The sequence below is a fragment of the Bombina bombina genome, chromosome 5, assembly GCF_027579735.1.
Source record: "Bombina bombina isolate aBomBom1 chromosome 5, aBomBom1.pri, whole genome shotgun sequence".
NCBI classification, from domain to species: Eukaryota; Metazoa; Chordata; class Amphibia; order Anura; family Bombinatoridae; genus Bombina; species Bombina bombina.
Window position 1 is genome coordinate 464,084,686 of NC_069503.1, and position 17,736 is coordinate 464,102,421.

The 17,736-nt window shown below is 34.5% G+C and overlaps 1 protein-coding gene across 5 annotated transcripts in view; it reads right to left on the minus strand.

Annotated features, from left to right (window-relative positions):
- TRAK1 (trafficking kinesin protein 1) overlaps nt 1-17,736 on the minus strand; it is a 353,264-nt gene that overhangs the window by 49,627 nt on the left and 285,901 nt on the right. For all 5 annotated transcript variants that reach the window (XM_053714340.1, XM_053714338.1, XM_053714339.1 and 2 more), the window contains 3 exons: nt 15,857-15,933; nt 14,097-14,339; nt 8,227-8,543 (listed from right to left, as the gene is read on the minus strand). In XM_053714340.1, the coding sequence (XP_053570315.1) occupies nt 8,227-8,543; nt 14,097-14,339; nt 15,857-15,933 (637 nt within the window). The remainder of the gene's footprint in view (nt 1-8,226; nt 8,544-14,096; nt 14,340-15,856; nt 15,934-17,736) is intronic.

The window sequence follows — 17,736 nt, forward strand, 5'->3', positions numbered from 1 at the left end:
TGGTGAACTAATTAGCTGATGAGTGAGAGCAGGTTAGTAACCACGGTTACTGATCAGATGATTATTTCACCTGTGCTTAAAGCGACACTCTACTCCAGGATTGTTCTTGTTTTAAAAGATAGAAAATCCCTTTATTACCCATTCCCCAGTAGTTTTGCATAACCAACACTATTATATTAATATACTTTTTACCTTTGTGAATACCTTGTATCTAAGCTTCTGAGGACTGCCCCCTTATCTCTGTGCTTTTGACAGACTTGCATTGTACCAAACAGTGCTGACTCCTAGGTAGATTCACAGGAGTGAGCCCAATTTTATCTATATAGCACACATGAATTTGTGCTGTCTAGATGTGAAAAACTGTTGAAATGCAGATAAGAGCGGCCTTCAACGGCTTAAAAATTAGCATATGAGTCAGCCTACCTAAATTGAGCTTTCAACAAAGAATACCAAAAGAACAAAGTAAAAATTATGATAAAAATAAATTATAAAATGATTTAAATATGCATGCCCTATCTGAATCATGAACATTTAATTTTGACTTGACTGTCCCTTTAAGATATCTTGCATATTTGGCCTGTTAGGGGGGGTACTTGAGGACTGGAGTTAAAGGGACACTGTACCCAAAAAAATTATTTTGTGATTCAGATTGAGCATGAAATTTTAAGCAACTTTCTAATTTACTCCTATTATCAAATTTTCTTCATTCTCTTAGTATTTTTATTTGAAATGCAAGAATGTAAGTTTAGATGCCGGCCCATTTTTGGTGAACAACCTGGGTTGTCCTTGTTGATTGGTGGATAAATTCATCTACCAATAAAAAAGTGATGTCCGGAGTTCTGAACCCAAAAAAAGCTTAGATGCCTTCTTTTTCAAATAAAGATAGCAAGAGAACGAAGAAAAATTGATAATAGGAGTTAATTAGAAAGTTGCTTAAAATTGCACACTCTATCTGAATTACAAAAGAAAAATTTTGGGTTCAGTGTCCCTTTAAGAAACACTGCTGTAGGAAAGGGTTATCAAACCTAAGGCACTGCAATACATTCATCTTGCTTCTCCCCCCACTTACACATACAACACTACTATCTCTGTACCGACATGTGTTCATCTAATACAGCAGGGCAATCCTTAACTTGTTTTGTTGGTCCATTTTATACTTTGATCTGCACAAATGTGTGGGATTGGATCACACATTAATAAAGATTGTCCACACGTCATACATGTTTTGCTTTAGTTAAAATATTTTCTAAAAATGCACTAACCACTCTAGAAATGAGAAAAAAATTAAGATTTTTTTCTAGAAATCATTTTAAAGCTTCTACAAGACCAAGGCATTGGAATTCTGTTAAAGGGACACTGAACCGAAATTCAGATAACACATGCAATTTTAAGCAACTTTCTAATTTACTCCTATTATCAAATTTTCTTCATTCTCTTGGCATCTTTATTTGAAAAACAAGAATGTAAGTTTAGATGCCAGCCCATTTTTGGTTAACAACCTGGGTTGTTCTTGCTGATTGGTGGATTGATTTAACTGACCAATAAACAAGTGCTGTCCAGTGTTATGAACCAAAAATAGCTTCAATGCCTTCTTTTTCAAATAAAGATAGGAAGAGAACGAAGAAAAATTGATAATAGGAGTAAATTAGAAAGTTGCTTAAAATTACATGCTCTATCTGAATCTCGAAAGAAAAAATTTGGGTTCAGTGTCCCTTTAAATACAATTCTCATGGCCAGTAAAACGTGTTCTAATCTATATTTTCTTTAAAGAAGGTAAAGATTTACCATACTTCACTGGAAAACATATTCACACTATAAAGACTACTAGACTCTAGGACTCGTAGGCAAAATAATGTTGCTGTGCTAACCCAAATGTTTTCTTTCATGATCCAGATAGAGTATGACATTTTAAGCAACTTTCTAACTTACTCCTATTATCAATTTTTCTTTGTTCTCTTGCTATCTTTATTTTAAAAGCAGGAATGTAAATCTTAGCAGCCAGACCATTTTAGGTTCAGCACCATGGATAGCGCTTGCTTATTGGAGGCTTACATTTACCCACCAATAAGCAAGCATAACCCAGGTTCTCAACCAAAAATGGGCCAGCTCCTATGCATCACATTCCTGCTTTTTAAATAAAGATAGAAAGAGAACAAATAAAAATTGATAATAGGAGTAAATTAGAAAGTTGATTAAATTTGTATGCTCTATCTGAATCACGAAACTAGGAATTTGGGTTTAGTGTCCCTTTAACTTGTTTTCTGAATAAATTTACCCATTAAACCATAATGGCAATTGACAAATACGTATTCAAATATAGCCCATTGTTTTTATTATTGTTTTCATACTTGGTAAAATACTCAGTGCCTAAATAGAAGACTTCATATTAAACCTATATTGAAAGGCCTCATTCTGCAATGTCTGAGCATGCTGCATGCTGGGAAAATCTTAGGTTTGGACTTTAGTTCGAAATTTGCACTACGTTACTGTCAACATCAAAATCGAGGTCTTAGAACTACAGAAGCTTTGATTAGAAACATTATACATTATTACAATGAATAAGTTGTTAGGGGCCTAGTTATTAAAGTAAGTTAAAAGCAGAATTTCAACCCACATCACCGTTATTATTTTATATTTTAGAGGTTATTTTTATAACCTGTTGATGTCTACATTAAGCAGGTTAAATTAAAAAACCTCAGATTTATTGCCCAGTTTATTATTATGTTATTAGATTATACTGTTCTCAAATATCCTTGTTTCTCATAATAATTAAATAGAACTATTTGTACTGTTTTACCAAATATAAGATGAGTGTTGAAATAAAAAAAACAAGATTTATACTTACCAATAAATTAATACTTTCATACTCACTGTGATATCATATGAGTCTGTACCAGTGAATACAGAGTCTTAAATAACAACTCACTCAATGCAGTAGAATAGCATAATTAACACATGCATAATAAAAAGACAATGATTTAACACCTACTCTGAATTTTAAAAAAGCAGTAGATATTTTTTCTGACAAATTTATTTTTTCTCCCATTTTCCGGCCCCCTGTATCATGTGACAAACATCAGCCAATCTCTGACTAGTATACATATACCCTGTGAGCTTGTGCAAATGCTCAGTAGGATCTTGTTCCCCAAAAAGTGTGAATATAAAAAGATTGTGCAAAATTTTACAATGGAGGTAAATTGGAAAGTGTCTTAAAACTGCATGTTCTGTCTGAATCATAACCATCTATTTTGACTTAAGTGACCCTAAAGCAACTGGAGTGAGTGGAACATATTCTATAGTCTTTAGGACTCCCTGTTTTCCCCATACAGACACTCCCCTACCTGTATATTGTAAAGCCAAGACATGAAGAGAAAACAGGAAAATGAGGATTGTTCCTCACAATGACTTAGGGAACAGAATTGGGTTTAGTCCCCTTAAAGACCGATATTGCTATGATATTAATTTGAATAAGAATAAATACATATCATTGAGCACTGTTTTCTCTTATTCTCAATTAAATGAGTTTTCATTGGTGGGTTAGTACCAAAGTGACCCAATATACCAAGGTCTGAGTAAGCTTGGCCGCATGCAAACACAATAAAATACAATGGTAAATGTATGTAGGGAAGACCATCTGGCTGCCTTGCAAAAAATGTTAATTGGATCATGATGAATCCATAGTTCAGACAGAATAAGTCCTCCCCTTAAAAAAAATACACGTTTCTTCTCACGAAAATAACAAAACAAAGAAGCCTTGATACTTGATAGCTTCATTAACAGAATTCATTAACAGAATTCATTAACAGAATTTCCCAGGACATACTTGAAAACGATAGAAATCTCAATGTATCCTTCCTGGTAAAATATTTTATAAATAAATAAATAAATAATACAAAATGAAAATCAGTTGATATCCTTAAAAGCGTACCCAACTACATAAGTACATAAGGGCTACAACTAAAATTTTGTAGGAGAGCTACCTGCCAGTATTGGATTAAGGATTGACTAACAGAATAATATAAAAAACCATAAAATTCAGAGTTAAAGGGACAGTCTAGTATAAATTAAACTTTAATTATTCAGATAGGACTTTTAATTTTAATCAACTTTCCAATATACTTTTATCATCAAATTTGCTTTTTTCTCTTGGTATTCTTAGTTTAAACTAAACATAGGTAGGCTCATATGCTAATTTCTAAGCCTTTGAGGGCTGCCTCTTATCACATGCTTTTTAAATCTCTTTTCAACACAAAGAGACAGAAAGTACACGTGGCCCATATAGATAACACTGTGTTCAGGCACAAAGGGTTATTTAAGATCTAGCACAAAACAATGCTAAATGCAAGACAATAAATAATAAACAGTCAGTGTCATGTGATCAGGGGGCTGGAAGAAGGTTCCTAGATACAAGGTAATCACAAAGGTAAAAAGTACATTAATATAACTGTGTTGGTTATGCAAAACTGGGGAATGGGTAATAAAGGGATTATCTATCTTTTAAAACAATAACAATTCTATGGTAGACTGTCCCTTTAACTACCATCAGAAGAAATAAAGGAAATGTGCTTAACCCACTGTGCCCTGATGAAAATTCAGAAACGTAGGGATAGAGAAAAGTCCTAAGCTTTGACACAGACCCAGAAGCACAATTGTCTTGCAAGTCAACAGAATGAAATATCAAACCAATGTTTAAACAAAACATGAGGAACCAAATTCAAGTTCTATGGAGGAATCAGATGCATGAGAAGAGAACATAATCTCTACTTACAACCTAGGAAAATGCCCAAGTATTGAGGTGGGGCTGCAATCTTTTACTGATGTAAACTAAAACAGTATAGACGCAATGGCTGAATTTGAAGCTATGATAGATTTAATAATTTCTCATGCTACAGGGTGGTAAACCACATTAAAAAAAAAAACTCTTGTCAGAATTAATAGGAAATCAATCCATTGGTGCCAGCACTTTTGGGGCTCTCATGGGGCGTTTCAACAAAGGATACAGGTAAATAGAAGTAAATTTGAATGTTTTTGTTTACAAATTACTGTCTCAGAAGCACCAACTTGAAGCTATAAAATGTTCTCCTTAGCTCAAAAATGAACTGCAGGAAACACGTACATAAATCTGAGTCTCTATGGATCACTGTTGCAAATACTTAGAATGAAAATTTCCCCACCCCCCAAGGATGCCAGAAATCTCCATCTCAGATCTACAGCAAGAAACTCCCAGATGACTATTACATGCTCCTGAAGACATATTGTTGACAAACCTGTTTTAGGTGCCAAAATGTTTAAATTGCTAGAGTGAACCATGCAACCTAAAATCATACCATGGCTGTAACTAAACTAGGTAAACTGCGAGCTGTAAGAAAGCCACAGAAAAAAACAAAACACTTTTGAACCACAAAACACTCTGCCTTCTCTAGCAAAGAAAATGTCTTTAGGGGGGTCACTAGCCTTTGGACAAAAATGCACCACCACATCTCAACAGACCCATGGGTAAACACTAAAGCAATCACTGCTCAAAAGGAAAAAACATAATTTGCCAGAATATAGCCAAGGCCTTAAAGCAGCAACAAAACTATACCGAGATACAATATTGTTCCTTCATCAGAGCAGAGCCTCACATTGCCATGCCCCCAAATATAAACAGGCCTACTAAGGTCAGCAGCAAGGAGAATGGTATATATTAGAAGTATAAGAGTCCTGAATAGTTTAAAGAAGTTTGTAACTACAACATATGATATCACGTGAGCATAAGAGAGAACAAATAAAAAAGCCTGGGTTATGGTGAGGAAAATGAAAGGTTTTAATAATCTACTGTTGATGAAACAAGACATTCTGTACACTTTTTAATGATCTGCTTTGTGCAAAAAAAAGTACTGTAAACTACATCAACAGTACAGAAAAACAAACATGAATATGGCACAAGTCAAGTTTTTAAAGGATTTTGTGAAAACTATGGGCACTATATTGCATATACATACAATTAAGCACCTCATTCTACCTGTATAAAGCCTGGTGAACCAGTAATGGGCAGATGTAAATAAGCTATTACTAAAGTTGCAGAGTGACCATACTTAAGTATAATGTAGGCATCTATGGAGGGAGTTGAACAAGCACAATGTTTAGAGGTAGTTTATAGCAAAAGCAGGCAAAGAAAATAATAAATGTCTAAGGAATTGATGTTATATATATATATATATTTTTTTTTTTTTTTTTAAATGTTATAATAAGTTGGAAAAGTATTTTTTAATGTCTTTAGGAGAAAAGGCCTCCAGTTAAGCTGTATAGTGATTATAGATTTGCATGGGACTAATAAGGTGGAAATCAAATATTCCAATTCTAAAGTAGAAGAATGTCTGTATAATGATTTAATGAGACACAATCTAATCTGAGATTAAAGAAAGCTAAATTTCCTGGGGTAAATGGGTATTTGCCTGAAGGGCAATGTCTGTAGGCTTCACAACAGTGAGCCGTGCATGACCAGGATCAACTCTGGCACCAGTACTACAAAAGCTTCACTATCTAACCCAAGTTAGAACTTACATTCTACTCTCATACATCTGTATTCCATGCAGATCTATAGCAATGTCAGTTAGATAAAAGCAGCTACACTTAAGCAAAACATAAACTTGGGAAACATAGACAAACTGCCATTCTATTCTACTGTAGGGCATCTGAAGTGATACATACCGAAGGTCTATATATCTAGAACGTGTGTGACATGCTTGCAGGGCAAATGTGGAAGCAATAATGAGGAAAGAAGTTGAGGAGAGAAATTGAAAAAAGACAAATAAAAAAAATGGACGAAAAAAATAAATAAGTGCGTAGAATACATACAACATTAAAAGAGCAGCAGAACCAGCAATATATTAATTCTTTACAAAATAATACAAAGAATACTACTACTACTAATAATAATAATAATAATAATAATAATAAGTATGATGAAACAAATGATACTCATACTCAAATAGGAATTAGTACAGCAAAAGCAAGCAAATAAATTATATATCGCAATGTTTAATTTCCTTTTAAAATGTTTCAAGGAAAACTAAAGGTTGAGTATGATATCCCTTTAAATGAACAGTTTCTCCAGCTAATTAAAAGGGAATGGAAATAAAGTTTTAACTTTAATGGAACACTTAAATAAATTTTAAAGGGATTTTAATTTTTTTTTAGAAAAAATGTATCAATTTTGAACTTTGCAGGGTTTTTTTTTCTTCATAGAAGTGCATGCATTAGTTAATCATATCCGTGTCCTTTAAGCTAAGAGGATGGATCATGATTCAGCTGCTCCTTAAGAGGTCCGTGATGTGTTCTCTTACACAAATCATATTTGAGCTGATACGATAATGATAAAGAAAAGATAGAAATGAAAAAGGTCAGGTAAAACATTTATAAGTTTTATTGGAAGATAAGAGAGATACATGAAGAAAGGTATTACAAGATGACCAGTCCAAAGAGAAAACTCACAGATGCTCAACACATAAGATTCTTATAAATACAATTATTCATATTCCAACAACAAATTTATATCTTTTTTTCTGATGACCTTATCAATATTTAATTGATAATGAAAAATCACCAACAATATTTTTTTAAAAAGTGTTGATTTCTGATGTAGAAAGGGATGACATTTGACAAGGATTATACTCTTTGCTATTAAAGGGACAATATCACCTTGAAATTAAAATGCCTAGTTATGCATAATAAAACTACTTTGTCCTATACTTCCATTAATTATTTTGCTCCAAGTTCTTGTAATTAAGCTTGAAATGGATTCTGCAGAGTTTGCAAGGCTACATATCTGCTCCTAATTGGCTTTACATTGATAGTGACAGCTGACGTGTTATTCGACAGAAATATATTGGAATTATAAAAGGTGTTTACTGACCCATTTAAGATCAATTCTAAATTAGCTTAGTATTGCTCGTATTACAAACATATTAAAATGCACGTTCCTTTTGGACATTAGAATTCCCAGCACTACAAAACATCATCTTATATTATTAGAAGACCAAATGGCAAGTACAGTGAAAGTAGAAAAATGTGTTGTGCCTATTCTAACATGGTGTTAAAAGATCTCAAACCAGCAACGTGGATGACTGTCTCTAAAGTAGAAAGAGTGTGAGTTGTGTAATGTGCCTGCTTTCTGGTGATGGATCAAAGACCATAAGGAGTCACTAAGCAAAACTGAGAAGGGCCGAGGCCCCTTACTGTCACCTTCTAAGGGTTTCACGATCTGCAGTTTCTCTGGCAAGTAGGAACGGCTACTGAATGACATTCCTGAAATTCCAGTGAATTCCGATATCCTGGAGTGGGTTCCCAGGGACATGATGCTTTCTGTAGGTGTTACAGAGCCGCTGTGAAGCTCCCCTTTCTCTGCCAATCTGCGCAGTTTCCTCTCTTGTTCATCTTCAAAAAACTTGCGTTCTAGAATAAAGTTTTCACGGCGAAGAGACAAGCGTCGCAAGGCTGTCTCCAGGTCGTTTGACCCTGGTGTACCAGGTGTCCCGGGCTTCATGTTTTTATCTTTATCACTAAAAAACAAAAAAAACATGAAATAAAATTCATGATTAGAGGTCAATATTTAAAAAAATAAAAAAATCTGTCTGTATTTTTTTTTTTTATTCTAGAACAATTATTCAAAACCAGAAAAGTGTACGCCACTGTTGATTCTTGAGATACATTTAGGAATATATTAAATACAGAATATCTAGTAATAGTGAGACACTCTGATAGAACAGCAATTACATTTGTATCTAAATTTCCGAAGAGAGTAGTAAGTACAGGTAATAAAGTTATGAAAAATACATTGGAGGTACATTATAAAATGCTTTACTGCAAAGAAGAAGCAGAATAAAGGTAGAAAACCTGCTTACGTCAAGTGGAGTAAATATTATAAATTATCCTTAAAGGGACATGATACCCAAATGTTGAAGCACTTGAAAGTGATGCAGCATAGCTGTAAAAAGCGGACTAGAAAATATCACCTGAACATCTCTATGTAAAAAAGAAAGATATTTTACCACAAAATGTCCTAAGTATTCAGACCTAATTGTAAAGGACTTTAAAGGGATAGTAAAACCAATTTTTTTCTTTCATGATTCGGATAGAGCATGCAATTTAAAGCAACTTTTTAATTTACTCCTAGTATCAATTTTTCTTTGTTCTCTTGCTATCTTTATTTGAAAAGGTAGGAATGAAAGCTTTGGAGCCGGCCTATTTTTTGTTCAGTACCCTGGATAGGGCTTGCTGATTGGTGCCTGCATTTAGCCATCCAATCAGCAAGCGCAGCCCAGGTTCTCAACCTAAAATGGGCCGGCTCCAAAGCTTTTATTTCTGCTTTTAAAAATAAAGAAGAAAAATTGATAATATAAGTAAATTTAAAAAGCTGCTTAAAATTACATGCTCTATCCGAATCATGAAAGAAAAAAAATTGAGTTTACTATCCCTTTAAGCAGCAAATCAGTATGCCTGTCCTGGGAATTGCAAGGGAGTGTGCCTCATGCACACTCGTGTTATTTCCCTATTCAGTTTAAGGGCGTTTACTATGAAATCTCATGACATCACAGTAAAAGAGTTCAAGCCCTTAGCACTGCTGACACTGATTGGCTGATGTTCATTTCTTCCTTTATTTATACCTGCAGCTGGGCAGTAACTGAAATATAACTTTTTTACACAGCATTTACTCTGATGAGCTGAGGAAATTGTGAGGTAAAATATCTTCCCTATTTTACATAGAGATGCTCAGGTGATATTTTCCTGTCAGCATTTACAGCTATGTTGCATGACTTTCAAGTGGGCTGCAACAACTAATCTGTAAGTTTGATCGTAAAAATAGTTGTCAACAAATCTCATTATCAATTAGGTGGTCAGCGATTAGTTGGTCAGTTGCACAGCACCAGCTGATTTAACCTGATGATCTACTGCAACTAAGACTGTGGAAAAAAAATTGAATGTATTTATTTTTTTAATCTTTTTTCTATCCGATTAATCGGACAATAATCATCCAATTAATAGGATAGGAAAAAAAAATAAAAAAAATGTTTGCACAATACCATGTGCAGGAGTTCATCGGATTGAAGCAGCTGGTGCTGTGCAATTAACCAACTAATCGCTGACCACCTAATTGATAATGAGATTCTTTGACAACTATTTTTATGATCAATCTTACCGATTAGTTGTTGCAGCCCTAGATTATGTCCCTTTTAAGATAAAAATGATAGTATATAAAGACTGTTTTACAAATTCTACTGTGATATATTCAAGAGGAAAAGAAAAAAGAAACAATATTTTTTTTAAAAAAAAAAAAGCTATTTTATTTTATTTAGTGTGTGTTGGCTAATTTAGAATACTAGTACTGAGTCCATATGAGGACAGATCTCCTCTGTTATATTTATTTTATTAAACATCATTAATGGAAATTTTAATTAGTATTTACAAATACATTTTTAACTAACATTTATATCTCCTGTGTATTTGAAGTAGGTGCTAACTAAAGAAAAATATAGGCTGGAATGGATAATTTAGAAGAGCGATAGCCAGATGTCATTTAATTTTTTTACCCACCCAACTCAAATGCTTTATTCCAGGAATCTTCTACTTCTCTGTTATTAGTTCACACCTTTTCCTACCTTTCCTACTTTTTTTGTTATCATTTTTGATAGTCTACAAATAAAAAAGTTTCTTCCACATTTCTCATCTCTCAGGTTGTGTCTTCTCCTGAATGCCAGCATAGGTGATTTCCCAAATTCAACAGTATGAGGATTACACATTTGCAATATAGACCAATGTTTTCTCACAATCTTCATTATCTCAAGGCTATGATCACTAAGATCCATTACCAGGATTACCCGGTTATCTTTTCTCTTTTGTTTCTGCTGTCCTGAGACAATAGAATATTGTACATTAGACAACTCACCATGTAACAGATTGGGGGGATAACTTCTACCCTGAAATTTCCTTGCCATTTCATTAAATCTTTCTTGCATAGTCTCTTCTTCTGACACTATGCGTTTGATCCTCATGAATTGGCTGCGTGGCAAGGATCTTATTGTACTCTTGGGATGAAAACTCTGAAAATGTAATAGATTATTCCTATCTGTGGGTTTTACATAAAAATCTGTATTTAAGTTACTTTTAGGATGGTAACAAATACAGATTTGTATGTAAAATCCACAGTCAGGAATAATCTATTACATTTTCAGAGTTGTGAGAAAACATTGGTCTATATTGCAAATGTGTAATTCTCATATTGTTGAATTTGGGCAATCACCTATGCCGGCATTCAGTAGAAGACGCAACCTGAGAGATGAGTTACATGGATTTAGTGAGTAATAAGGGGGCTAAAACAGAGTTATTTAACCTGTAAAAGCTCAGGCTGCATCCCCTGTTTAAACTGTGGAAACTAACTCTACGATCAAAGGTTTTAGCTTTGTACACCCATTGACGGGTAAGAAATATGATATGAGAGGTTGTTTTACACGTGAGACCTCCTATGCTGTTGGATCAAATGCCCATATGGGAGGGTCTACATTGGAGAGACCAGCCGTTAAGTGTGTGAAATAGTTAATCAGCATAAGAGTAATATCAGATGTAAAAATCAGGAAGCTCCAGTCTTCTCATTTTTTCCAATATGGTCACAACATAAGCCAGCTCCACTTTCAAATTATTGATACTGTAGCATATCCCAGGAGGGGAGGTGATAGGGAACTTCTCTTAAAGAGAAAGGAAGCATTCTGGATCCATAAGTTGAATACTATGCAGCCTGTAGGCTTGAAAAGGGAATTGGATTTAACTGCTTTCTTATAAATTATTTGTTTATATTGTCTTTTGAAACAATCTACTGTTTTCCATAATGCTGTGTAGATACTTGATATTATATGTGTATATATGTTTTTATTAATAGCAGATATATACTTGTTTTTATAAAAATCTAAAAAAACTGCTGCATTAATTGTTTTTAGTCACGAGGTGGGCGTATGTATCACTAGTTTGTGATTGGTTACCCTATTAGGGGTAAGGCTATATATTGATGCTTCATGTGATATCAATTATGTATTACTATGGGCATGAGGCCCAAAACGTTGCTTATCTATGAGACCCTGCTGTAAATAAAGGTCTTTTTTTATTGGAAAGTGCTGCTGTGAGTGGATTGCCCCTGTATCATGTGACAGAAATCATCCAATCTCAAAATGCATATACGTATATACTGTGCACATCTGCACATGCTCAGTAGGAGCTGGAGCAACAGAAAGTGTGCATATAAAAAGATTGTGCACATTTTGATAATGATGTATATTGGAAAGATTTTTAAAAAAAATTGCATGCTTTATCTGAGTTATGAAACTATATTTTGACTTTAGTGACACTTTAATGATTGTGTTAAAGTTATGATTTTTTTTTTTTTAAGAATCTCATTTAAAAAGAAAAAAATTATTTACTATCTCTCTCTTGAAACGCTGAACACTACAGAACTGTTTGCAATAGCCTTCATTTGCCAAGCTGGGAATGCGCCTTTGGAGATCTTGCAGTGCAGGCTTGCTCAGATCACTTCCTAACATCTCCCCATACTTCAATCAGGATAATTGACAAGGCTTGGAGCTGCAAATGCATTTGCTTGTGAAATTATGCTGTCTGCTCATCTGAATACAGGTGGACACGTTCTATCCAACATATATGTGAAAGATTCTGTCAAACTGTACACTCTGGGAGTTCATAGCTGCTAGCAGGCAGCAATACACTGCCATATTTATCATTGTATAAGCAGCTGCTTGGGCAACGCCGCCCAATGCTCGTGCGCAACCAATTTCACCTGAGCAGGGGCCAACAATCACCCTGGTCAGAGAAGTTTGGGGGGGATTGACAAACACAACTTTAGAGCAGGTTTAGAATCAGTGGTATGATGACTGCTGCTTCTTAACTATCGTTGCAGGTTTCATGTTCCTTTAATGATCTAATTGTTTGAAAGCTTGTCAGTGGTATCTGCTCTGTGACCATATTTGCACTGAATGTTATTAAATTATAGATCAGGATTTACTCATACAAAACACCTGTTCTCTATCTATCTGATGCCCTTTTTAGGGTACAAAATAAATTTAACACGTTTATGAATTTGAAGAGGGATATTAAACTAATTAATACACTGCCAAATATTTAAATAAAACAAAACAAAAATTATAAACATTTGATAAGCATTTAAAAATATGCATTTGTTAGTACATTTTGCAGGGTTTTCCTACCAGTGATATAGCCCTTAAAAAGCCTCAAGTATATTTATCTTATATTCCTTGCTGTGGCTGACTATGGACAGATATAAATGAGCTCTGACCAAGTAATCATTGTGTAGTATGTTAGAATGTTATTTTATCCGTGTGTAGAATGGTGCAGGATCAGATAACCTATCCTAAACTGCAGTAAGCATTAGATATGTGCATTTGGAGGATCAAATGCTTCCGAATGTGGCCATTTACGGCATTCGGTTCTTTTCATCGCCAGATTTATTCTTGTGAAAGTGCAGTATACTAGGATCTGTGCAAATCCAGATCTTAGTGTGTTGCACTTTCACAAGAAGAAATCCAGCGCTAAAAAGAGCAGAATGCCGCGAGCGGCTGGTCCTTCCGTGTTTGGAGGCATCCAAAACATTTGAACGCACACGTCTAGTATGCAGGGCAGTCTATAATAAGATAAAAAGGGACTTTAAAGGGACATTAAACTTAAATTGTTTCTTTCATCATTCAGATAGAGCAAGTAATTTTAATCAACTTTCCAATTTACTTCCATTATTTATTTTGCTTCATTCTGTTAGTATCTTTTGTTGAAAAGCATACCTAGTTAGGTTCAAAAGCAGCAATGTACTCTTGGGAGATAGCTGCTGATTGGTTGCTGCACATATATGCCTCTTTTTATTGGCTCACCTGATGTGCTATTAATTAAATAAATAAATAAATAAATATAAAGGAAGCATTTGAAAACAAATAAAAATAGATGACAATTGAGCATTAGCATGTACTGAGATTGTTTACAGCCCCTTTGACCTGAGACTAAATTATCACTACTGACAGTAGGAAAATTAAAAAAAACACACTTACCCATTATCAGAGCATTCTGTTTCTAGGATAATGCAGTTGGTCTTGTTATCAATAATAATGTTGGAGATATCTCCCCCATACAGGCTGGAACGTGGTGTACTGACACAACTGGACATTAAAGAGTTCATTGCAGAGGATTGGTTAGATCCAGGGATGTTCATTGGAGAGGGGGCCAGTGATCTCTGTTTGACTACCTGATTTACATTCCGTACAGTTTCAAACACACGTTTGGGGTGATTTCCACTGAAAAGTAGATACAACACACATTTACAATACAGATTTTATAGCTTGTGACTAAACAATAACTTAGATATAAAAAAAACACACACACACACAAGGGAAGTATACTATTTTGTCTAAAGACCCATACCAGACTCTAACAATAGCGAAAAAAAGTTTAAACAATCTCTCAATGATACTTATGCACTTGCTACTTTTTAAGCTAAGTATACGCAAAACAAACTTTATTAACAGAACAGAACAAAACTGGGCATGAGAGTGAAGGGCGTGATAATAATAATTTGGTGGAATCACTATTTTTTCCAGAAATATAAATAAATTCTATGAGGACTGAGGGTTCAACTTCTTTGCATTTGAATTTAAAAATCCAGGACTAAGGAATGGGAGGAGGCATTATCTAAATGAATATTTAAAGGGATAGAAAAATCAAAACTGAAATGTGCAACTAATTTCTTAGAGCATGTCATTTTAAAACTATTAACCCTGCACTACTGTGTATTTAACCCCTGCAATGGGGATAAACGCACAGTAGAAGTGTTGCTCTGGATCCGTGAAGCACTGCTGGTTCTGATTGGAATTAGAGCATATCATTTTTTAATATTTTTTTTAAATATTATGGCTCTTTAAATAGAAGCATTTTTTGCAATACTTTTCCATTAGCAAAAATCCTTCTAGTTAAAGTTGTTACTGTTTTACAGGCATACGCACATATGCTATGTGTGACTAGTTCAGGATACAAACACCATACATGTTTAGAGAGCTGGCTGTGTTGTATATTCTGCCAGTAAAGACTTAATTTGTGTCATACAAGTTACCGCTGACTGAAAGTGTGGTGTTTGAATAATGATGCATGGGGTTCTCACAGCATATGTGTTATTTCTTGCATTTATGCTAACAGAAGTATATTGCAAAAAAACAAATAGCTGTAATCAATATAAATGGAGGATCCTGTTAAAGGGACACTGAAGCCATTTTTTTTCTTTCAGGATTCAGATAGAGCAGGCAATTTTAAGCAGCTTTCTAATTTACTCCTATTATCAATTTTTCTTCATTTTCTTGCTATCTTTATTTGAACAGCAAGAATGTAGGTTTAGAAGCCGGCCAATTTTTGGTTCACAACCTGGGTTGCGCTTGCTGGTTGGTGGCTAAATGTAGCCAACCAATAAGCAAGTGCTGTCCAGGGGATTTTTAATCAAAAATTGTCCGGCTCCTTAGCTTAGATGCCTTCTTTTTCAAATAAAGATAGCAAAAGAACAAAGAAAAATTGATAATAGGAGTAAATTAGAATGTTGCTTAAAATTGCATGCTCTATCGAAATCATGAAAGAATTTTTTTTTTATCCCTTTAAGTTGACAGCATAAGCGTGGTAAGTCAGCATATAACATATACAATATTCAGTGTGATGATCACTACATATTATACGATACATCAGATAAATCACAAAAGAGATCAAGGATGTAGCTTAGAAAATAACCACTAAAAGTAAAAGAAAATATCTAACACCACATATTGTGTCATACTTCATCTCTGGTGAATCTGGGTCATCCATTTGCAGCTCTTTCCTCATGGATCCTTCAATCTCAGCAGCCAGTGAATCCTAAAAAAATAACGTGAGTTTTATCCTCAAACAACTCTGAACTGAAATTATTATTTTATTATTATTATTATTATTATTATCGGTTATTTGTAGAGCGCCAACAGATTCCGCAGCGCTATAAACAAAGGCGGAGTACAACAAAACAATTATAGGGATCAAATGGGTAGATGGCCCTGCCAAGAGTTGCACTGTTGTAGTCAGCTCTTAAGAAGGTGATCTACAAACAGCTGGACTCTTAGGTTTACATGCTAAGGGGGTTCAGGGGATAGCAATGGAGGAGAGGAACTGGTATAAAGAAAGGTAATGAAATGACATGATGTAGCTTTTAAAATGCAACAGGTCATGTTAAAGGGACACTGGACCCAATTTTTTTTCTTTCGTGATTCAGATAGAGCATGCAATTTTAAGCAACGTTCTAATTTACCCCATTTTCAAATTTTCTTTGTTCTCTTGCTATCTTTATTTGAAAAAGAAGGCAACTAAACTAAGGAGCCAGCCAATTTTTGGTTCAGAACTGTGGACAGCACTTGTTTATTGGTGGGTGCATTTAGACCCCAATCAGCAAGAACAACACAGGTTGTTCACCAAAAAATGGGCCGGCATCTAAACGTACATTCTTGCCTTGCAAATAAAGATACCAAGAGAATGAAGAAAGTTGCATGCTCTATCGGAATCACGAAAGAGAAAAAATTGGGTTCAGTGTCCCTTTAAATAGGCAAAAAGGTATGTGATACAGTATAACGTTACATCACATATGTTAAAAACAGCAATAAAACAGCACAAGTATTTGAAGCTGTGATCAGCTATGCATGAGAAGAGAAAAGCTTCAACTGTACCCTTCTGTTGGCTACTTAATGCTGTTTATCTGGTAGCCATTTGTTTCTGTAACAAACTATAGACATTGTATTAAATCTAATGAATATAGAACTGGTTAAAGGGGCCTGGAATAAAGATTTAAACTTTCATGATTAAAAAAAAAAAATCCATCTGATTTTTTAGTCTTCATTGTTGAAACTTAGCTTCTTTCTATGAGAGCGTACTAAAGAAGGCCCTGAAGCAAGTGTCTTGAGCACTATATGGAAAGCATTGTTACCAACGATTGTTGCAAACACTGCTGCCATATAGTGTTCAAGGCATGTGCATGCTCCTAAGACTCCATCAAAATGCTATTGTGGAAAGGAGCTAAGCCTTAAATGAACAGTACACTGCAAAATTGTTTTTCCATTAATGTATTTTAAATGACTTGTTATACCAACTGCAGAGTATAAAATATTTGAGAAATTCCATTTTCATGCTTATTTGTGTATATAAAGTAGCTGATTTTGTGCTTTGAAACCACAGCCTATTACAATGGGTTGAACTTAAAGGTAATATCAGGTCTCATTATGTTATCACTTTATGTACACAGACTTGCTTCCTTATCTTTTATTTGGCTGGAACACCAAAGCTCAATACATAGAGAGAACAATGGAAAAGTATCATTTTATTACTTAACTATCCTGCATCCCACTGAGAGTGTAATCTCTTCTGCTGGCTGTGTATACTTAGGCTATTCAATAGCCTCTACTCCAGTATTAATTTGTTCAGTGTAGGTGGCGATACCACAGGCTAAATCAGCTATTTCAAATGCTGAAAAAGGAGTAAAGGAGCTACTTGTAACCAATTTAATACACTCTACCAGGTTAAAAGGATCATTGGGAATAATTTAAAGGGGAGAAATTTTTTGGGTGAACTTTCCCTTTAATAAAGGATACCAAGAGCATTTAATAACAGAAGTCAGTTTCAAAAGTCTGAATCATAAAA